At 59.8% G+C, this 18,527-nt stretch overlaps 1 protein-coding gene across 1 annotated transcript; it reads right to left on the bottom strand.

Moving 5' to 3' along the window:
• Positions 1 to 7,495: 7,495 nt before the first annotated feature.
• Positions 7,496 to 17,997, bottom strand: LOC144955592 (eukaryotic translation initiation factor 3 subunit C-like). The gene is made up of 5 exons (XM_078885765.1): positions 17,763 to 17,997; positions 16,133 to 16,292; positions 14,806 to 14,871; positions 11,161 to 11,248; positions 7,496 to 7,717 (listed from the first exon to the last, which is right to left on the bottom strand). Exons 1-5 carry the CDS (start codon positions 17,980 to 17,982, stop codon positions 7,496 to 7,498), a joined length of 756 nt encoding a protein of 251 aa, XP_078741891.1. The 5' UTR covers positions 17,983 to 17,997.
• Between the last annotated feature and the right edge of the window lie 530 nt (positions 17,998 to 18,527).

The following is an 18,527-nucleotide window of genomic DNA, read 5'->3' as shown; positions in this document are numbered from 1 at the left end:
CACACACGTGTACACACACACACAGTGTACACACACAGTGTACACACAGTGTACACACAGTGTACACACACACACACAGTGTACACAGTGTACACACACATACACAGTGTACACACAGTGTACACACACACACACGTGTACACACAGTGTACACACACACACACAGTGTACACACACACACACGTGTACACACACACACAGTGTACACACACAGTGTACACACACAGTGTACACACACTGTGTACACACACACACAGTGTACACACACACGCACGTGTGTGTGTACACAGTGTACACACAGTGTACACACACACAGTGTACACACATGTACCACCACTAACACCACCTCCACAACCACCACCTCCTCCACCACCACAACCACCACCACCACCACCACCTCCTCTTCCTCAAAGCTTTAATTCCTTTTCACGTGACAACCCCCACAATGGCCAGTCTGGCACCCTCATCATCACCTCCCCCCTCCCCCCCCCTCATCATCACCATCACCCCCCCCCCCCCTCATCATCACCATCACCCCCCCCCCTCATCATCACCATCACCCCCCCCTCATCATCACCATCACCCCCCCCTCTCATCATCACCATCACCCCCCCCCCTCTCATCATCACCATCACCCCCCCCCTCTCATCATCACCCCCCCCCCCTCATCATCACCATCACCCCCCCCCTCTCCCTCCCCCCTCTCATCATCACCCCCTCCCTCTCCCCTCCCCCCCCTCATCTCCCTCCCCCTCTCATCATCACCCCCCTCCCTCTCCCCTCCCTCCCTCCCTCATCTCCCTCCCCCCCTACTCTCCCTCCCCTCCCTCCCTACTCTCCCCCCCCCTCTCATCATCACCCCCCCTCCCTCTCCCCTCCCTCCCTCCCTCATCTCCCTCCCCCCCTACTCTCCCTCCCCTCCCTCCCTACTCTCCCCCCCCCTCTCATCATCACCCCCCTCCCTCTCCCCTCCCTCCCTCCCTCATCTCCCTCCCCCCCTACTCTCCCTCCCCTCCCTCCCTACTCTCCCCCCCCTTCTCATCATCACCCCCCCCTCCCCTCCCCTCCCTCCCCCCCTCCTCCTCTCCCTCCCCCTCCCCCCCTCCTCTACCCCCTCTCATCATCACCCCCCTCCCCCCCCTCCTCTCCCTCCCCTCCCCCCTCTCCCCCCCCCCCCCGCGACACAAACCGACCAATGGGAACGCTGCCACGCAGAAATCTTCGCTGTGCCCCTCCCTCTGCCCCTCCCCCCCTCCTCTCCCTCCCCCCTTCCCTCACCCCCCTCCCCCCCCCCCCGCGACACAAACCGACCAATGGGAACGCTGCCACGCAGAAATCCTCGCTGTGCCCCTCCATCCCCCCCTCCCTCAGTCAGCCGTTCGCTGGCCCTGGTTCCGATATCCGCCCTGATACCCGCCTCCACCTCCACCCTGGTATCCACCACCACCACCTCCACCGCCCTGGTATCCACCACCACCACCTCCACCCTGATATCCACCACCACCTCCACCACCCTGATATCCACCACCACCACCACCACCGCCGCCCTGGTAACCGCCACCACCGCCGCCCTGGTAACCGCCACCACCGCCGCCCTGGTAACCGCCGCCACCATCCCTGCCCTGGTAACCGCCGCCCCCGTCCCGGTTGCCGTAGTTACGGCCCTGGTATCCTCCGCCCCGGTACCCGCCACCTCCCCGATATCCGCCGCCTCCTCTGCCCTGATATCCGCCACCGCCGCCGCCGCCATCCCTGCCCTGATACCCGTCCTTGTTCTGGTATCCGCCGCGTTGCCCATAGCCGGAGCGGCCTTGGTAGGAGCCCCGTTGCTGGTAGCCGCCACCACCCCCTCTGATCTGTAGGGGGGGGGTAGAGAGGGGGGGTGGTGAGTGAGTGGTGAGTGGGTGGTGAGTGGGTGGGTGAGTGGGTGGGTGAGTGAGTGGTGAGTGGGTGGGTGAGTGAGTGGGTGAGTGGGTGGTGAGTGGGTGGTGAGTGGGTGAGTGGGTGGGTGGTGAGTGAGTGGTGAGTGGTGAGTGGGTGGGTGAGTGGGTGGGTGGTGAGTGAGTGGTGCGTGGGTGGTGAGTGGGTGGTGAGTGGGTGGTGAGTGGGTGAATGAGTGGGTGAATGAGTGGGTGAATGAGTGGGTGGGTGGTGATTGGGTGAGTGAGTGGGTGGGTGGGTGAGTGAGTGGTGAGTGGGTGGGTGAGTGGGTGAATGAGTGGGTGAATGAGTGGGTGAATGAGTGGGTGGGTGGTGAGTGGGTGAGTGAGTGGGTGGGTGGGTGAGTGGGTGGGTGGTGAGTGGGTGAGTGAGTGGGTAGAAAGAGAGTGGTGAGGGGGTGGGTGAGTGGTTGAGTGAATGAGTGTGTGAGTGAGTGTGAGTGAGTGTGCGAGTGAATGAGTGTGTGAGTGAGTGGGTGAGTGGGTGTGTGAGTGAGTGGGTGAGTGAGTGGTGAGTGGGTGAGTGAGTGGGTGGGTGAGTGGGTGAATAAGTGGGTGAGTGGGTGGGTGAGTGGGTGAATGAGTGGGTGAATGAGTGGGTGAATGAGTGGGTGAATGAGTGGGTGAGTGAGTGGGTGGTGAGTGGTGAGTGAGTGGTGAGTGGGTGGTGGGTGGTGAGTGGGTGGTGAGTGGGTGGTGAGTGGGTGGTGAGTGGTAGGAGCCCCGTTGCTGGTAGCCACCACCCCTCTGATCCGTAGGGGGTAGAGAGAGGGTGGTGAGTGGTGAGTGGTGGGTGGGTGAGTGAGTGAGTGGGTGAGTGGGTGATGAGTGGGTGGTGAGTGGTGAGTGGGTGGGTGAGTGGGTGAGTGGGTGGGTGTTGAGTGGGTGGGTGAGTGAGTGGGTGGGTGGGTGGTGAGTGGGTGGGTGAGTGAGTGGGTGTGTGAGTGGGTGGGTGAATTAGTGGTGAGTGGGTGGTGAGTGGTGAATGAGTGTGTGAGTGAATGAGTGTGTGAGTGGGTGAGTGGGCGAGTGAGTGAGTGGGTGAATGAGTGGGTGAGTGGGTGGGTGAGTGGGTGAGTGGGTGGGTGAGTGGGTGAATGAGTGGGTGAGTGGGTGAATGAGTGGGTGAGTGGGTGGGTAAGTGAATGAGTGGGTGAGTGGGTGGTGAGTGGGTGGGTGAGTGGGTGAGTGGGTGAGTGGGTGAATGAGTGGGTGAGTGGGTGGTGAGTGGTGGGTGAGTGGTGAGTGGGTGGTGAGTGGGTGGTGAGTGGGTGGTGAGTGGGTGGTGAGTGAGTGGGTGGTGAGTGATAGGAACCTCTTTGCTGGTAGCCACCACCCCTCTGATCTGTAGGGGTAGAGAGAGAGTGGTGAGTAGGTGGTGAGTGGTGAGTAGGTGGTGAGTGGTGAGTCGGTGAGTGGGTGAGTGGGCGAGTGTGTGAGTGAATGAGTGTGTGAATGGGTGAGTGGGCGAGTGAGTGAGTGGGCGAATGAGTGGGTGGGCGGGTGAGTGGGTGGGTGAGTGGGTGGGTGAGTGGGTGGGTGAGTGGGTGGGTGAGTGGGTGGGTGAGTGGGTGGGTGAGTGGGTGGGTGGGTGAGTGGGTGGTGAGTGGGTGGCGAGTGATGAGTGAGTGGATGGTGAGTGGGTGGGTGAGTGGGTGGGTGAGTGGGTGGTGAGTGGGTGGTGAGTGGGTGGTGAGTGGGTGGGTGAGTGGGTGAGGTGAGTGGGTGGTGAGTGTGGGTGGTGAGTGGGTGGTGAGTGGGTGGTGAGTGGGTGGTGAGTGGGTGGGTGAGTGGGTGGGTGAGTGGGTGGTGAGTGGGTGGTGAGTGGGTGGGTGAGTGGGTGGTGAGTGGTGGGTGAGTGGGGTGGGTGAGTGGGTGGGTGAGTGGGTGAGTGGGTGGGTGAGTGGGTGGGTGAGTGGTGGGTGAGTGGGTGGTGAGTGGGTGGGTGAGTGGGTGGGTGAGTGGGTGGGTGAGTGGGTGGGTGAGTGGGTGGTGAGTGGGTGGTGAGTGGGTGGTGAGTGGGTGTGAGTGAGTGGTGAGTGGGTGGTAGGAGCCTCTTTGCTGATAGCCACCCCACTCTCTTGCTTCCACACTCACCCACCCACCCACTCAATCACCCACTCACTCAATCACCCACCCACCCACTCAATCACCCACCCCACCACTCAATCACCCACCCACCCACTCAATCACCCACCCACTCACCCACCACTCACCCAATCACCCACTCACCCAATCACCCACCCACCCACTCAATCACCCACCCACCCACTCAATCACCCACCCACCCACTCAATCACCCACCCACCCACTCAATCACCCACCCACTCACTCAATCACCCACCCACTCCACCCACCCACTCACCCAATCACCCACTCACCCAATCACCCACCCACCCACTCAATCACCCACCCACCCACTCAATCACCCACCCACTCACCCACCCACTCACCCAATCACCCACCCACCCACTCAATCACCCCACCCACCCACCCACTCAATCACCCACCCACTCACCCACCCACTCACCCAATCACCCACCCACCCACTCAATCACCCACACCACTCACCCACTCACTCACCCACCCACTCACTCACCCACCCACCCACTCACTCACCCACCCACCCACTCACTCACCCACCCACCCACTCACCCAATCACCCACTCACCCAATCACCCAATCACCCCACCCACCCACTCAATCACCCACCCACCCACTCAATCACCCACCCACTCACCCACCCACCCACTCACCACACCCCACTCAAATCACTCACCCACTCACTCACCCACTCACTCACACCACTCACTCACCCACTCACCCACCCACTCAATCACCCACCCACTCACCCACCCACTCACTCAATCACTCACCCACCCACTCAATCACCCACTCACCCACTCACCCACCCACCCTGACCCCCCACACTCACCACGGCCCCCTCTCTGCGGCTGGTCTCCCCCGCCTCCACCTCCCCTCCCTAAGTATCCGAAGCTGCCCTGCTTGGCGTCAAACACTCGCTCACATCACTCACCACCTCACTCACTCACTCAATCACCCACTCACTCACCCACCCACCCACTCACCCACCCACTCACTCACTCAATCATTCACCTATCCACCCCATGTCACTCACTCACCCCACCCACTCAATCACTCACTCACTCACTCACCCACCCACTCAATCACTCACCCACCCACTCAATCACTCACTCACTCACTCACCCACCCACTCATTCACCCACCCACCCCACTCATTCACCCACCCACTCACTCATTCACCCACCCACCCCACCCACCCACCCACCCACCCACCCACCCATCCACCCCATCCACCCACCCATCCACCCACCCACCCACTCACCCACCCACCCATCCACCCACCCACCCACCCACCCACTCACCCACCCACCCATCCACCCACCCACTCACTCACTCAATCATTCACCTACCCACCCATTCACTCACTCACTCACCCACCCACTCACTCAATCACTCACTCACTCACCCACCCACTCAATCACTCACCCACTCAATCACTCACCCACTCACTCATTCACCCACCCACTCACTCATTCACCCAACCACCCACCCACTCACCCACCCACTCACTCACCCACCCACTCACTCAATCACTCACTCACTCACTCACTCACCCACCCACTCAATCACTCAATCACTCACCCACTCACTCACCCACCCACCCACTCACCCACCCACCCACCCACCCTCACCCCCCACACTCACCACGGCTCCCTCTCTGCGGCTGGTCTCCCCCGCCTCCACCACCCCTCCCGAAGTATCCGAAGCTGCCCTGCTTGGCGTCAAACACTCGCTCACTCACTCACCACCTCACTCGCTCACTCACCCACCCACTCACTCACCCACCCACCCACTCACTCACCCACTCACTCACTCAATCATTCACCTACCCACCCATTCACTCACTCACCCACCCACTCAATCACTCACTCACTCACTCACCCACCCACTCAATCACTCACCCACCCACTCAATCACTCACTCACTCACTCACCCACCCACTCACTCATTCACCCACCCACTCACTCATTCACCCACCCACCCACTCACCCACCCACCCATCCACCCACTCACCCACCCACCCATCCACCCATCCACCCACCCACCCATCCACCCATCCACCCACCCACCCATCCACCCATCCACCCACTCACCCACCCACCCACCCACCCATCCACCCACCCACCCATCCACCCACCCACCCATCCATCCATCCACCCACCCACCCACCCACCCACTCACCCACCCACCCACCCATCCACCCACTCACCCACCCACTCACTCACTCACTCAATCATTCACCTACCCACCCATTCACTCACTCACTCACCCACCCACTCAATCACTCAATCACTCACCCACTCAATCACTCACCCACTCACTCATTCACCCACCCACTCACTCATTCACCCACCCACCCACTCACCCACCCACTCACCCACTCACTCACTCACCCACCCACTCACTCACTCAATCACTCACTCACTCACTCACCCACCCACTCAATCACTCAATCACTCACCCACTCACTCACCCACCCACCCACCCACTCACCCACCAACCAACCCACCCTCACCCCCCACACTCACCACGGCCCCCTCTCTGCGGCTGGTCTCCCCCGCCTCCACCACCCCTCCCGAAGTATCCGAAGCTGCCCTGCTTGGCGTCAAACACTCGCTCACTCACTCACCACCTCACTCACTCAATCACCCACTCACCCAATCACTCACTCATTCACACAGTCACTCAATCACTCACTCACTCACACAATCACCCACCCACCCACCCACTCACCCACTCACTCACCCACCCACCCACCACCCACTCACTCACCCACCCACCCACCCACCCACCCACTCACTCACCCACCCACCCACCCACTCACCCACCCACACACTCACTCACCCACCCACCCACCCACCCTCACCCCCCACACTCACTCACCCACCCACCCACCCACCCACCCTCACCCCCCACACTCACCACGGCCCCCTCTCTGCGGCTGGTCTCCCCCGCCTCCACCACCCCTCCCGAAGTATCCGAAGCTGCCCTGCTTGGCGTCAAACACTCGCTCACTCACTCACCACCTCACTCGCTCACTCACCCACCCACTCACCCACCCACTCACTCACTCAATCATTCACCTACCCACCCATTCACTCACTCACCCACTCACCCACCCACCCACTCACTCACCCACCCACCCACTCACTCACCCACCCACCCACTCACTCACCCACCCACCCACTCACCCACCCACCCTCACCCCCCACACTCACCACGGCCCCCTCTCTGCGGCTGGTCTCCCCCGCCTCCACCTCCCCTCCCGAAGTATCCGAAGCTGCCCTGCTTGGCGTCAAACACTCGCTCACTCACTCACAACCTCACTCACTCACCCACCCACCCACCCACTCACTCACCCACCCACCCACTCACCCACCCACTCACTCACTCACTCAATCATTCACCTACCCACCCATTCATTCACTCACTCACCCACCCACCCACCCTCACCCCCCACACTCACCACGGCCCCCTCTCTGCGGCTGGTCTCCCCCGCCTCCACCACCCCTCCCGAAGTATCCGAAGCTGCCCTGCTTGGCGTCAAACACTCGCTCGTTGTTGTCCACCAGGTTGCCCAGCTTCTCGGCCAGCTGCAGAGCCAGCTTCTGCAGGGGAGCCGGCTCCGTGCGGTGCATCACCACGGTGAGCGTGGGCTGGTCCAGCGACGCCTGGTGAGGGTACAGGGTGAGTGGGGTGAGGGTACAGGGTGAGTGGGGTGAGTGGGGTGCATCACCACGGTGAGCGTGGGCTGGTCCAGCGACGCCTGGTGAGGGTACAGGGTGAGTGGGGTGAGGGTACAAGGTGAGTGGGGTGAGTGGGGTGAGTGGGGGGTGAGTGGGGTGAGTGGGGTGAGTGGGGTGAGGGTACAGGGTGAGTGGGGGGTGAGTGGGGGGTGAGTGTATAGGGTGAGTGGGGGGTGAGGGTACAGGGTGAGTGGGGTGATTGGGTTGAGTGGGGTGAGTGGGGTGAGTGTACAGGGTGAGTGGGGTGAGTGGGGTGAGGGTACAGGGTGAGTGGGGGTGAAGGTACAGGGTGAGTGGGGTGAGTGGGGTGAGGGTACGGGGTGAGTGGGGTGAGTGGGGTGAGTGGGGTGAGTGGGGTGAGTGGGGTGAGGGTACAGGGTGAGTGGGGTGAGGGTACAGGGTGAGTGGGGTGAGTGGGGTGAGTGGGGTGAGTGGGGTGAGGGTACAGTGTGAGTGGGGTGAGTGGGGTGAGGGTACAGGGTGAGTGGGGGGTGAGGGTACAGAGTGAGTGGGGTGAGTGGGGTGAGGGTACAGGGTGAGTGGGGTGAGTGGGGTGAGTGGGGGGTGAGGGTACAGGGTGAGTGGGGTGAGTGGGGTGTGAGGGTACAGGGTGAGTGGGGTGTGAGGGTACAGGGTGAGTGGGGTGAGGGTACAGGGTGAGTGGGGTGAGGGTACAGGGTGAGTGGGGTGAGGGTACAGGGTGAGTGGGGTGAGTGGGGTGTGAGGGTACAGGGTGAGTGGGGTGAGGGTACAGGGTGAGTGGGGTGAGGGTACAGGGTGAGTGGGGTGAGGGTACAGGGTGAGTGGGGGGTGAGGGTACAGGGTGAGTGGGGGGTGATGGTACAGGGTGAGTGGGGTGAGGGTACAGGGTGAGTGGGGGGTGAGGGTACAGGGTGAGTGGGTTGAGGGTACAGGGTGAGTGGGGTGAGGGTACGGGGTGAGTGGGGTGAGTGGGGTGAGGGTACAGGGTGAGTGGGGTGAGGGTACAGGGTGAGTGGGGTGAGGGTACAGGGTGAGTGGGGTGAGTGGGGTGTGAGGGTACAGGGTGAGTGGGGTGAGGGTACAGGGTGAGTGGGGTGAGGGTACAGGGTGAGTGGGGGGTGAGGGTACAGGGTGAGTGGGGGGTGAGGGTACAGGGTGAGTGGGGTGAGGGTACAGGGTGAGTGGGGTGAGTGGGGTGAGGGTACAGGGTGAGTGGGGTGAGGGTACAGGGTGAGTGGGGTGAGGGTACAGGGTGAGTGGGGGGTGAGGGTACAGGGTGAGTGGGGTGAGTGGGGTGAGGGTACAGGGTGAGTGGGGGGTGAGGGTACAGGGTGAGTGGGGTGAGGGTACAGGGTGAGTGGGGGGTGATGGTACAGGGTGAGTGGGGTGAGGGTACAGGGTGAGTGGGGTGAGTGGGGTGAGGGTACAGGGTGAGTGGGGGGTGAGGGTACAGGGTGAGTGGGGTGAGGGTACAGGGTGAGTGGGGTGAGGGTACAGGGTGAGTGGGGTGAGGGTACAGGGTGAGTGGGGGGTGAGGGTACAGGGTGAGTGGGGGGTGATGGTACAGGGTGAGTGGGGTGAGGGTACAGGGTGAGTGGGGGGTGAGGGTACAGGGTGAGTGGGGGGTGAGGGTACAGGGTGAGTGGGGGGTGAGTGGGGTGAGGGTACAGGGTGAGTGGGGGGTGAGTGGGGTGAGGGTACAGGGTGAGTGGGGGGTGAGTGGGGTGAGTGGGGTGAGTGGGGGGTGAGGGTACAGGGTGAGTGGGGGGTGAGTGGGGCGAGGGTACAGGGTGAGTGGGGTGAGGGTACAGGTTGAGTGGGGTGAGGGTACAAGGTGAGTTGGGTGAGTGGGGTGAGTGGGGGGTGAGGGTACAGGGTGAGTGGGGGGTGAGTGGGGTGAGGGTACAGGGTGAGTGGGGTGAGGGTACAGGGTGAGTGGGGTGAGGGTACAGGGTGAGTGGGGGGTGAGGGTACAGGGTGAGTGGGGTGAGGGTACAGGGTGAGTGGGGTGAGGGTACAGGGTGAGTGGGGTGAGGGTACAGGGTGAGTGGGGTGAGTGGGGTGAGGGTACAGGGTGAGTGGGGTGAGTGGGGTGCATCACCACGGTGAGCGTGGGCTGGTCCAGCGACACCTGGTGAGGGTACAGGGTGAGTGGGGGGTGAGTGGGGTGAGGGTACAGGGTGAGTGGGGGGGTGAGTGGGGTGAGGGTACAGGGTGAGTGGGGGGTGAGTGGGGTGAGTGGGGGGTGAGGGTACAGGGTGAGTGGGGGGTGAGTGGGGTGAGGGTACAGGGTGAGTGGGGTGAGGGTACAGGGTGAGTGGGGTGAGGGTACAGGGTGAGTGGGATGAGGGTACAGGGTGAGTGGGGGGTGAGTGGGGTGAGTGGGGGGTGAGGGTACAGGGTGAGTGGGGGGTGAGTGGGGTGAGGGTACAGGGTGAGTGGGGTGAGGGTACAGGGTGAGTGGGGTGAGGGTACAGGGTGAGTGGGGTGAGTGGGGTGTGAGGGTACAGGGTGAGTGGGGTGAGGGCACAGGGTGAGTGGGATGAGGGTACAGGGTGAGTGGGATGAGGGTACAAGGTGAGTGGGGTGAGGGCACAGGGTGAGTGGGATGAGGGTACAGGGTGAGTGGGATGAGGGTACAGGGTGAGTGGGGGGTGAGTGGGGTGAGTGGGGGGTGAGGGTACAGGGTGAGTGGGGGGTGAGTGGGGTGAGGGTACAGGGTGAGAGGGGTGAGGGTACAGGGTGAGTGGGGTGAGGGTACAGGGTGAGTGGGGTGAGTGGGGTGTGAGGGTACAGGGTGAGTGGGGTGAGGGTACAGGGTGAGTGGGGTGAGGGTACGGGGTGAGTGGGGTGAGGGTACAGGGTGAGTGGGGTGAGTGGGGTGTGAGGGTACAGGGTGAGTGGGGTGAGGGTACAGGGTGAGTGGGGTGAGGGTACAGGGTGAGTGGGGTGAGTGGGGTGTGAGGGTACAGGGTGAGTGGGGTGAGGGTACAGGGTGAGTGGGGGGTGAGGGTACAGGGTGAGTGGGGTGAGGGTACAGGGTGAGTGGGGGGTGAGGGTACAGGGTGAGTGGGGGGTGAGGGTACGGGGTGAGTGGGGTGAGGGTACAGGGTGAGTGGGGTGCATCACCACGGTGAGCGTGGGCTGGTCCAGCGACGTCTGGTGAGTGAGTGAGCGGGCGAGTGAGCGGGTGCGTGAGTGGGTGATTGAGCGAGTGAGTGAGCAGGTGAGTGAGCGGGTGTGAGAGTGAGCGGGTGAGTGAGTGGGCGAGTGAGCGAAGTGAGCGAGTGAGTGAATGAGCGAGCGGGCGGGTGAGCAAGTGAGTGAGCGAACCGAGCGAGTGGTGAGGAGCAGGTGAGCGGTGGTGGTGAGTGTGGGGCGCTCACCATGAGCTCCTCATTGATGATCATCTTGCTGATGACGCTGTGCACCACCGGGGCCTCCAACTCAAACATGTCCCCTAGTGTCACCATGCTGCACACAGACACACACACAGTCACACACACAGACACACACAGACACACACACACACACACAGTCACACACACACACACACAGACACACACACACACAGACACACACACAGTCACACACAGTCACACACAGAGTCACACACAGAGACACACACACACAGTCACACACACACAGACACACACACACAGTCACACACACACAGTCACACACACACACATAGTCACACACAGTCACACACACACAGATACACACACAGTCACACACACACACAGTAACACACAGACACACACGCAGACACACACGCAGACACACACGCAGACACACACGCAGACCACACACACAGACACACACACAAACACACAAACACACAGAGTCACACACACAGTCACACAGTAACACACACAGACACACACACGCAGTCACACACACAGACACACACACGCAGTCACACACACAGACACACACACACACACACAGTCACACACACACACACACAGTCACACACAGTCACACACAGTCACACACAGTCACACACACACACACACAGTCACACACACACACACAGTCACAAACACAAAGATCTTTGCGTACACGTGTGTGTGCGTACACGTGTGTGCGCGTGTACACGTGTGTGTGCGTGTACACGTGTGTGCGCGTGTACACGTGTGTGCGTGTGTACACGTGTGTGCGTACACGTGTGTGTGTACGCGTGTGTGTGTGTGTACACGTGTGTGTGCGTGTACACGTGTGTGTGCGTGTACACGTGTGTGCGTGTGTACACGTGTGTGCGTGTGTACGTGTGTGTGTACGCGTGTGTGTGTGTGTGTGCGTGTACACGTGTGTGTGCGTGTACACGTGTGTGTGCGTGTACACGTGTGTGTGTCTGTGTGTGTGTGTCTGTGTGTGTGTCTGTGTGTGTGAGTCTGTGTCTGTGTGTGTGTGTCTGTGTGTGTGACTGTGTGTGTGTGACTGTGTGTGTGTGTCTGTGTCTGTGTGTGTGTGACTGTGTGTGTGTGTGTGTGACTGTGTGTGTGTGTGTGTGTCTGTGTGTGTGTGTGTGTGTCTGTGTGTGTGTGTGTCTGTGTGTGTGTCTGTGTGTGTGTGTCTGTGTGTGTGTGTGTGTGACTGTGTGTGTGTGTGTCTGTGTGTGTGTCTGTGTGTGTGTGTGTGTCTGTGTGTGTGTCTGTGTGTGTGTGTGACTGTGTGTGTGTGTGTGTGTCTGTGTGTGTGTGTGTCTGTGTGTGTGTGTGTGACTGTGTGTGTGTGTCTGTGTGTGTGTGTGTCTGTGTGTGTGTGTGTCTGTGTGTGTGTGACTGTGTGTGTGTGTCTGTGTGTGTGTGTCTGTGTGTGTGTGTCTGTGTGTGTGTGTCTGTCTGTGTGTGTGTGTGTGACTGTGTGTGTGTGTCTGTGTGTGTGTGTGTGTGTCTGTGTGTGTGTGTGTCTGTGTGTGTGTCTGTGTGTGTGTGTCTGTGTGTGTGTGTGTCTGTGTGTGTGTGTGTCTGTGTGTGTGTGTCTGTGTGTGTGTGTGTGTGTGTGTGTGTGTGTGTGTGTGTCTGTGTGTGTGTCTGTGTGTGTGTGTGACTGTGTGTGTGTGTGTGTGTCTGTGTGTGTGTGTGTCTGTGTGTGTGTGTGTGACTGTGTGTGTGTGTCTGTGTGTGTGTCTGTGTGTGTGTGTGTCTGTGTGTGTGTGTCTGTGTGTGTGTGTCTGTGTGTGTGTGTGTGTGTCTGTGTGTGTGTGACTGTGTGTGTGTCTGTGTGTGTCTGTGTGTGTGTGTCTGTGTGTGTGTGTGACTGTGTGTGTGTGTGTCTGTGTGTGTGTGTGTCTGTGTGTGTGTGTGTCTGTGTGTGTGTGTGTGTGTGACTGTGTGTGTGTGTCTGTGTGTGTGTCTGTGTGTGTCTGTGTGTGTGTGACTGTGTGTGTGTGTCTGTGTGTGTGTGTGACTGTGTGTGTGTGTCTGTGTGTGTGTCTGTGTGTGTGTGTCTGTGTGTGTGTGTCTGTGTGTGTGTGTCTGTGTGTGTGTGTGTGTCTGTGTGTGTGTCTGTGTGTGTGTGTGTGTCTGTGTGTGTGTCTGTGTGTGTGTCTGTGTGTGTGTGTCTGTGTGTGTGTGTCTGTGTGTGTGTGTGTCTGTGTGTGTGTGTCTGTGTGTGTGTGTGTGTCTGTGTGTGTGTCTGTGTGTGTGTCTGTGTGTGTGTGTGTGTCTGTGTGTCTGTGTGTGTGTCTGTGTGTGTGTGTGTCTGTGTGTGTGTCTGTGTGTGTGTCTGTGTGTGTGTGTCTGTGTGTGTGTGTGTGTCTGTGTGTCTGTGTGTGTGTCTGTGTGTGTGTGTGTGTCTGTGTGTGTGTGTCTGTGTGTGTGTCTGTGTGTGTGTGTCTGTGTGTGTGTGTGTGTCTGTGTGTCTGTGTGTGTGTCTGTGTGTGTGTGTGTGTCTGTGTGTGTGTCTGTGTGTGTGTCTGTGTGTGTGTGTCTGTGTGTGTGTGTGTGTCTGTGTGTCTGTGTGTGTGTCTGTGTGTGTGTGTGTGTCTGTGTGTGTGTCTGTGTGTGTGTGTCTGTGTGTGTGTGTGTCTGTGTCTGTGTGTGTGTCTGTGTGTGTGTCTGTGTGTGTGTGTCTGTGTGTGTGTGTGTCTGTGTGTCTGTGTGTGTGTGTGTGTCTGTGTGTGTGTGTGTGTGTGTGTGTCTGTGTGTGTGTGTCTGTGTGTGTGTGTGTGTCTGTGTGTCTGTGTGTGTGTGTCTGTGTGTGTGTGTGTGTGTCTGTGTGTGTGTGTCTGTGTGTGTGTGTGTGTCTGTGTGTGTGTGTGTGTGTGTCTGTGTGTGTGTGTGTCTGTGTGTGTGTGTCTGTGTGTGTGTGACTGTGTGTGTGTGTGTCTGTGTGTGTGTGTGTCTGTGTGTGTGTGTCTGTGTGTGTGTGTGTCTGTGTGTGTGTGTCTGTGTGTGTGTGTGTGTCTGTGTGTGTGTGTGTGTGTCTGTGTGTGTGTGTCTGTGTGTGTGTGTGTGTCTGTGTGTGTGTCTGTGTGTGTGTGTGTGTGTGTCTGTGTGTGTGTGTGTCTGTGTGTGTGTGTCTGTGTGTGTGTGACTGTGTGTGTGTGTGTGTCTGTGTGTGTGTGTGTCTGTGTGTGTGTGTCTGTGTGTGTGTGTGTGTCTGTGTGTGTGTGTGTCTGTGTGTGTGTGTCTGTGTGTGTGTGTGTGTCTGTGTGTGTGTCTGTGTGTGTGTGTGTGTGTGTCTGTGTGTGTGTGTGTCTGTGTGTGTGTGTCTGTGTGTGTGTGACTGTGTGTGTGTGTGTCTGTGTGTGTGTGTGTCTGTGTGTGTGTGTCTGTGTGTGTGTGTGTGTGTGTCTGTGTGTCTGTGTGTCTGTGTGTGTGTGTCTGTGTGTGTGTGACTGTGTGTGTGTGTGTCTGTGTGTGTGTGTGTCTGTGTGTGTGTGTCTGTGTGTGTGTGTGTGTGTGTCTGTGTGTGTGTGTCTGTGTGTGTGTGTCTGTGTGTGTGTGACTGTGTGTGTGTGTGTCTGTGTGTGTGTGTGTGTGTGTGTGTGTGTGTCTGTGTGTGTGTCTGTGTGTGTGTACCTGATGGAGTCGTAGACGCTGCTGTACGTGAAGAGGTAGGTCCGCAGAGACTCCTCCTGGATTTTCCTAAACGACAACAGCATCATCATTATCAACATCATCATCAGCAACATCATCAACAGCAGCAGCATCATCAGCAACAGCATCAACATCAGCAGCATCATCAGCAACAACAACATCATCAGCATCATCAACAACATCATCATCAACATCATAATCAACAACAACAACATCAGCAGCAACATCATCAGCAGCAGCATCAGCAACATCATCATCAGCAACATCATCATCAACATAATCATCAGCAACATCATCAGCATCAACATCATCATCACCAGCAGCATCATCAGCATCATCAGCAGCAGCAACAGCATCATGTACATGTGTGGCAGTCCACTCACTCACCCACTCACCCACCCGCCCACCCGCCCACCCACTCACCCACTCACCCACCCACCCACCCACACACTCACCCACCCACCCACACCCACACACCCCCACCCACTCACCCACTCACCCACTCACCCACCCACCCACCCACTCACCCACCCACCCACCCACTCACCCACCCACCCACCCACCCACCCACACACTCACCCACCCACCCACCCACCCACACACTCACCCACCCACCCACCCACACACCCCCACCCACTCACCCACTCACCCACTCACCCACCCACCCACCCACTCACCCACCCACCCACCCACTCACTCACCCACCCACCCACCCACTCACCCACCCACTCACCCACCCACCCACCCACCCACTCACCCACCCACTCACCCACCCACCCACTCACCCACCCACCCACCCACCCACTCACCCACCCACCCACCCACTCACCCACCCACCCACTCACCCACCCACTCACCCACTCACTCACCCACCCACCCACACACCCCCACCCACTAGCTTACTCACCCACCCACTCACTCACTCACTCACCCACCCCCTCACACACTCACCCACCCACCCACTCACCCACCCACCTACTTTCCCACACCCACCCACCCACTCACCCACTCACCCACCCCCTCACCCACTCACCCACCCCCTCACCCACTCACCCACCCCCTCACCCACTCACCCACCCCCTCACCCACTCACCCACCCCCTCACCCACTCACCCACCCACCCACCCACTCACACACCCCCCCCCACCCCCTCACCCACCCACCCCCCCCCCCACTCACCCCCCCCCCCCACTCACCCCCTCACCCACTCACCCCCCCCCCACTCAACCCCCCCCCCCCCACCCACCCACCCACTCACTCACCCACTCACCCACCCACCCCCTCACCCCCCACCCTCCCCCCCACTCACCGCACGAGCATGAGGCGCACTTTGTCCACCTTGGGGAAGAGGTCCCACACTTTGGCGTTCATCTTGTCGTTGAGGATGTAGGCTCGGCACGCTTTCCAGTCGCCCATCTTCATCGCCTTCGACGCCGCCACCACGTGCTCACGCATGCTCTCAGGAGGCCCTGTGTGTGGTGGGGGGAAGGTGGTGGGGGGAAGGTGGAGGGAAGGTGGGGGGGTACAGGGTGAGTGGGGTGAGGGTACAGGGTGAGTTTGGTGAGGGTACAGGGTGAGTGGGGTGAGTGAGTGGGTGGGTGGGTGAGTGAGTGGGTGAGTGGGTGAGTGAGTGGGTGGGTGGGTGAGTGGGTGGGTGGGTGAGTGGGTGAGTGAGTGGGTGAGTGAGTGGGTGAGTGAGTGAGTGGGTGAGTGAGTGGGTGAGTGAGTGGGTGAGTGAGTGAGTGGGTGAGTGAGTGGGTGAGTGAGTGAGTGAGTGGGTAAGTGAGTGGGTGAGTGAGTGAGTGGGTGAGTGAGTGGGTGAGTGGGTGAGTGAGTGGGTGAGTGAGTGGGTGAGTGAGTGGGGTGAGGGTACAGGGTGAGTTTGGTGAGGGTGCAGGGTGAGTGGGGTGAGTGAGTGGGTGAGGGAGTGAGTAAGTGAGTGGGTGAGTGAGTGAGTGGGTGAGTGGGTGAGTGAGTGGGTGAGTGAGTGAGTGGGTGGGTGAGTGAGTGGGTGAGTGAGTGGGTGAGTGGGTGAGTGAGTGAGTGGGTGAGTGAGTGGGTGGGTGGGTGAGTGAGTGAGTGGGTGAGTGAGTGGGTGGGTGGGTGAGTGGGGTGAGTGAGTGGGTGAGGGAGTGAGTGAGTGAATGCTCTCAGGAGGCCCTGTGTGTGGTGGGGGGGGGGTGGTGGGGGTGGTGGTGTGTGGGGGGGGTTGGTTAAGGTCACGGGGGTCAGATGTCAAGACGGTCGGAGGCCGTTGGTTTGGGGTCAAGAAGGTTGGGTCAGGTGAGTGGGTGAGCGGGTGGCCGGGTGGGTGAGTGGGAAGGTGGGTGAGTGAGCGGGTGGGTGGATAGGTGGGTGAGTGGGTGAGTGGGCAGGTGGGTGAGTGAGTGGGTGAGTGAGTGAGTGAGTGGGTGAGTGAGCGGGTGAGTGAGCGGGTGGGTGGATAGGTGGGTGAGTGGGCAGGTGGGTGAGCAGGTGGGTGATTGAGTGGGTGTGTGAGTGGGTGAGTGGGTGGGTGTGTGGGTGGTTGTGTGGGTGGTTGTGTGGGTGAGTGAGTGGGTGGGTGAGTGAGTGAGTGAGTGGGTGAGTGAGTGAGTGGGTGAGTGAGTGAGTGGGTGAGTGGGTGAGTGAGTGGGTGAGTGGGTGAGTGAGTAAGTGGGTGAGTGAGTGGGTGAGTGGGTGAGTGGGTGAGTGAGTGAGTGAGTGGGTGAGTGGGTGAGTGAGTGGGTGAGTGAGTGGGTGAGTGAGTGGGTGAGTGGGTGAGTGAGTGGGTGAGTGAGTGAGTGACTGGGTGAGTGAGTGAGTGGGTGAGCGAGTGAGTGGGTGAGTGAGCGTCTGAGCGAACGAACGAGCGAGCGGGCGAGCGTGTGAGTGACTGAGCGAGCGAGCCGGCGAGCGACACGTCGAGCGGGCGGGCGAGCTAGCGTGACGACGCTCACCCAGCAGGGGCTGCCGCTCGCTCACTCGCAGCTGGTGGTGGAACTGCTTGCTGATCATTCTGCGACGAGCGTCGAACTCGTGAGCGGCCATGTAGGGCACCTCAAGCAGCATGGCGGCCACCAGGTAGACGCACTCCAGCAGCTCCAGGTTGACGTGCATGTGGAACGGCATCTGACGACGTTTTTCCACCTTCTCCTGCTCCTGGTTACGCTCGGCCATGTTGCGCAGCAGCAAGCCCTGGGGGGGGGAGGGGGGGGGGATAGAGGGGGGGGGGAGGGTTAGGAGAGAGTTTGGGAGAGTTTGGGAGATGGGGGAGAGAGAGTTTGGGAGAGAATGGGAGAGTTTGGGAGATGGGGGAGAGAAAGTTTGGGAGAGAATGGGAGAGTTTGGGAGATGGGGGAGAGAGTTTGGGAGAGAATGGGAGAGTTTGGGAGATGGGGGAGAGAGAGTTTGGGAGAGAATGGGAGAGTTTGGGAGATGGGGGAGAGAGAGTTTGGGAGAGAATGGGAGAGTTTGGGAGATGGGGGAGAGAGAGTTTGGGAGAGAGATGGGAAAGTTTGGGAGATGGGGGAGAGAGTGAAAGAGTTTGGGAGAGAGATGGGAAAGTTTGGGAGAGTTTGGGAGATGGGGGAGAGAGTGAAAGAGTTTGGGAGAGAGATGGGGGTGAGAGTGGGAGATGGGAGAGAGATGGGGAGATGGGGGAGAGTGGGGAGAGAGATTGGGAGAGTTTTGGAGATGGGGAGAGAGATTGGGGAGAGATGGGG

Source organism: Lampetra fluviatilis, unplaced genomic scaffold, assembly GCF_964198595.1.
Source record: "Lampetra fluviatilis unplaced genomic scaffold, kcLamFluv1.1 SCAFFOLD_1192, whole genome shotgun sequence".
NCBI lineage: Eukaryota > Metazoa > Chordata > Hyperoartia > Petromyzontiformes > Petromyzontidae > Lampetra > Lampetra fluviatilis.
Note: the sequence above shows the minus strand (reverse complement) of the source record. Positions and strands in the feature narration are given on the sequence as shown.

Coding starts and splice junctions, on each gene's coding strand:
- LOC144955592 (XM_078885765.1), bottom strand. CDS start 17,982: ATGGCCGAGCGTAACCAGGAGCAGGAGAAGGTGGAAAAACGTCGTCAG. Junction 16,293..17,762: donor CGAGCGGCAGCCCCTGCTGG/GTGAGCGTCGTC, acceptor CACCACACACAG/GGCCTCCTGAGAGCATGCGT. Junction 14,872..16,132: donor GTGCGCCTCATGCTCGTGCG/GTGAGTGGGGGG, acceptor GTTGTCGTTTAG/GAAAATCCAGGAGGAGTCTC.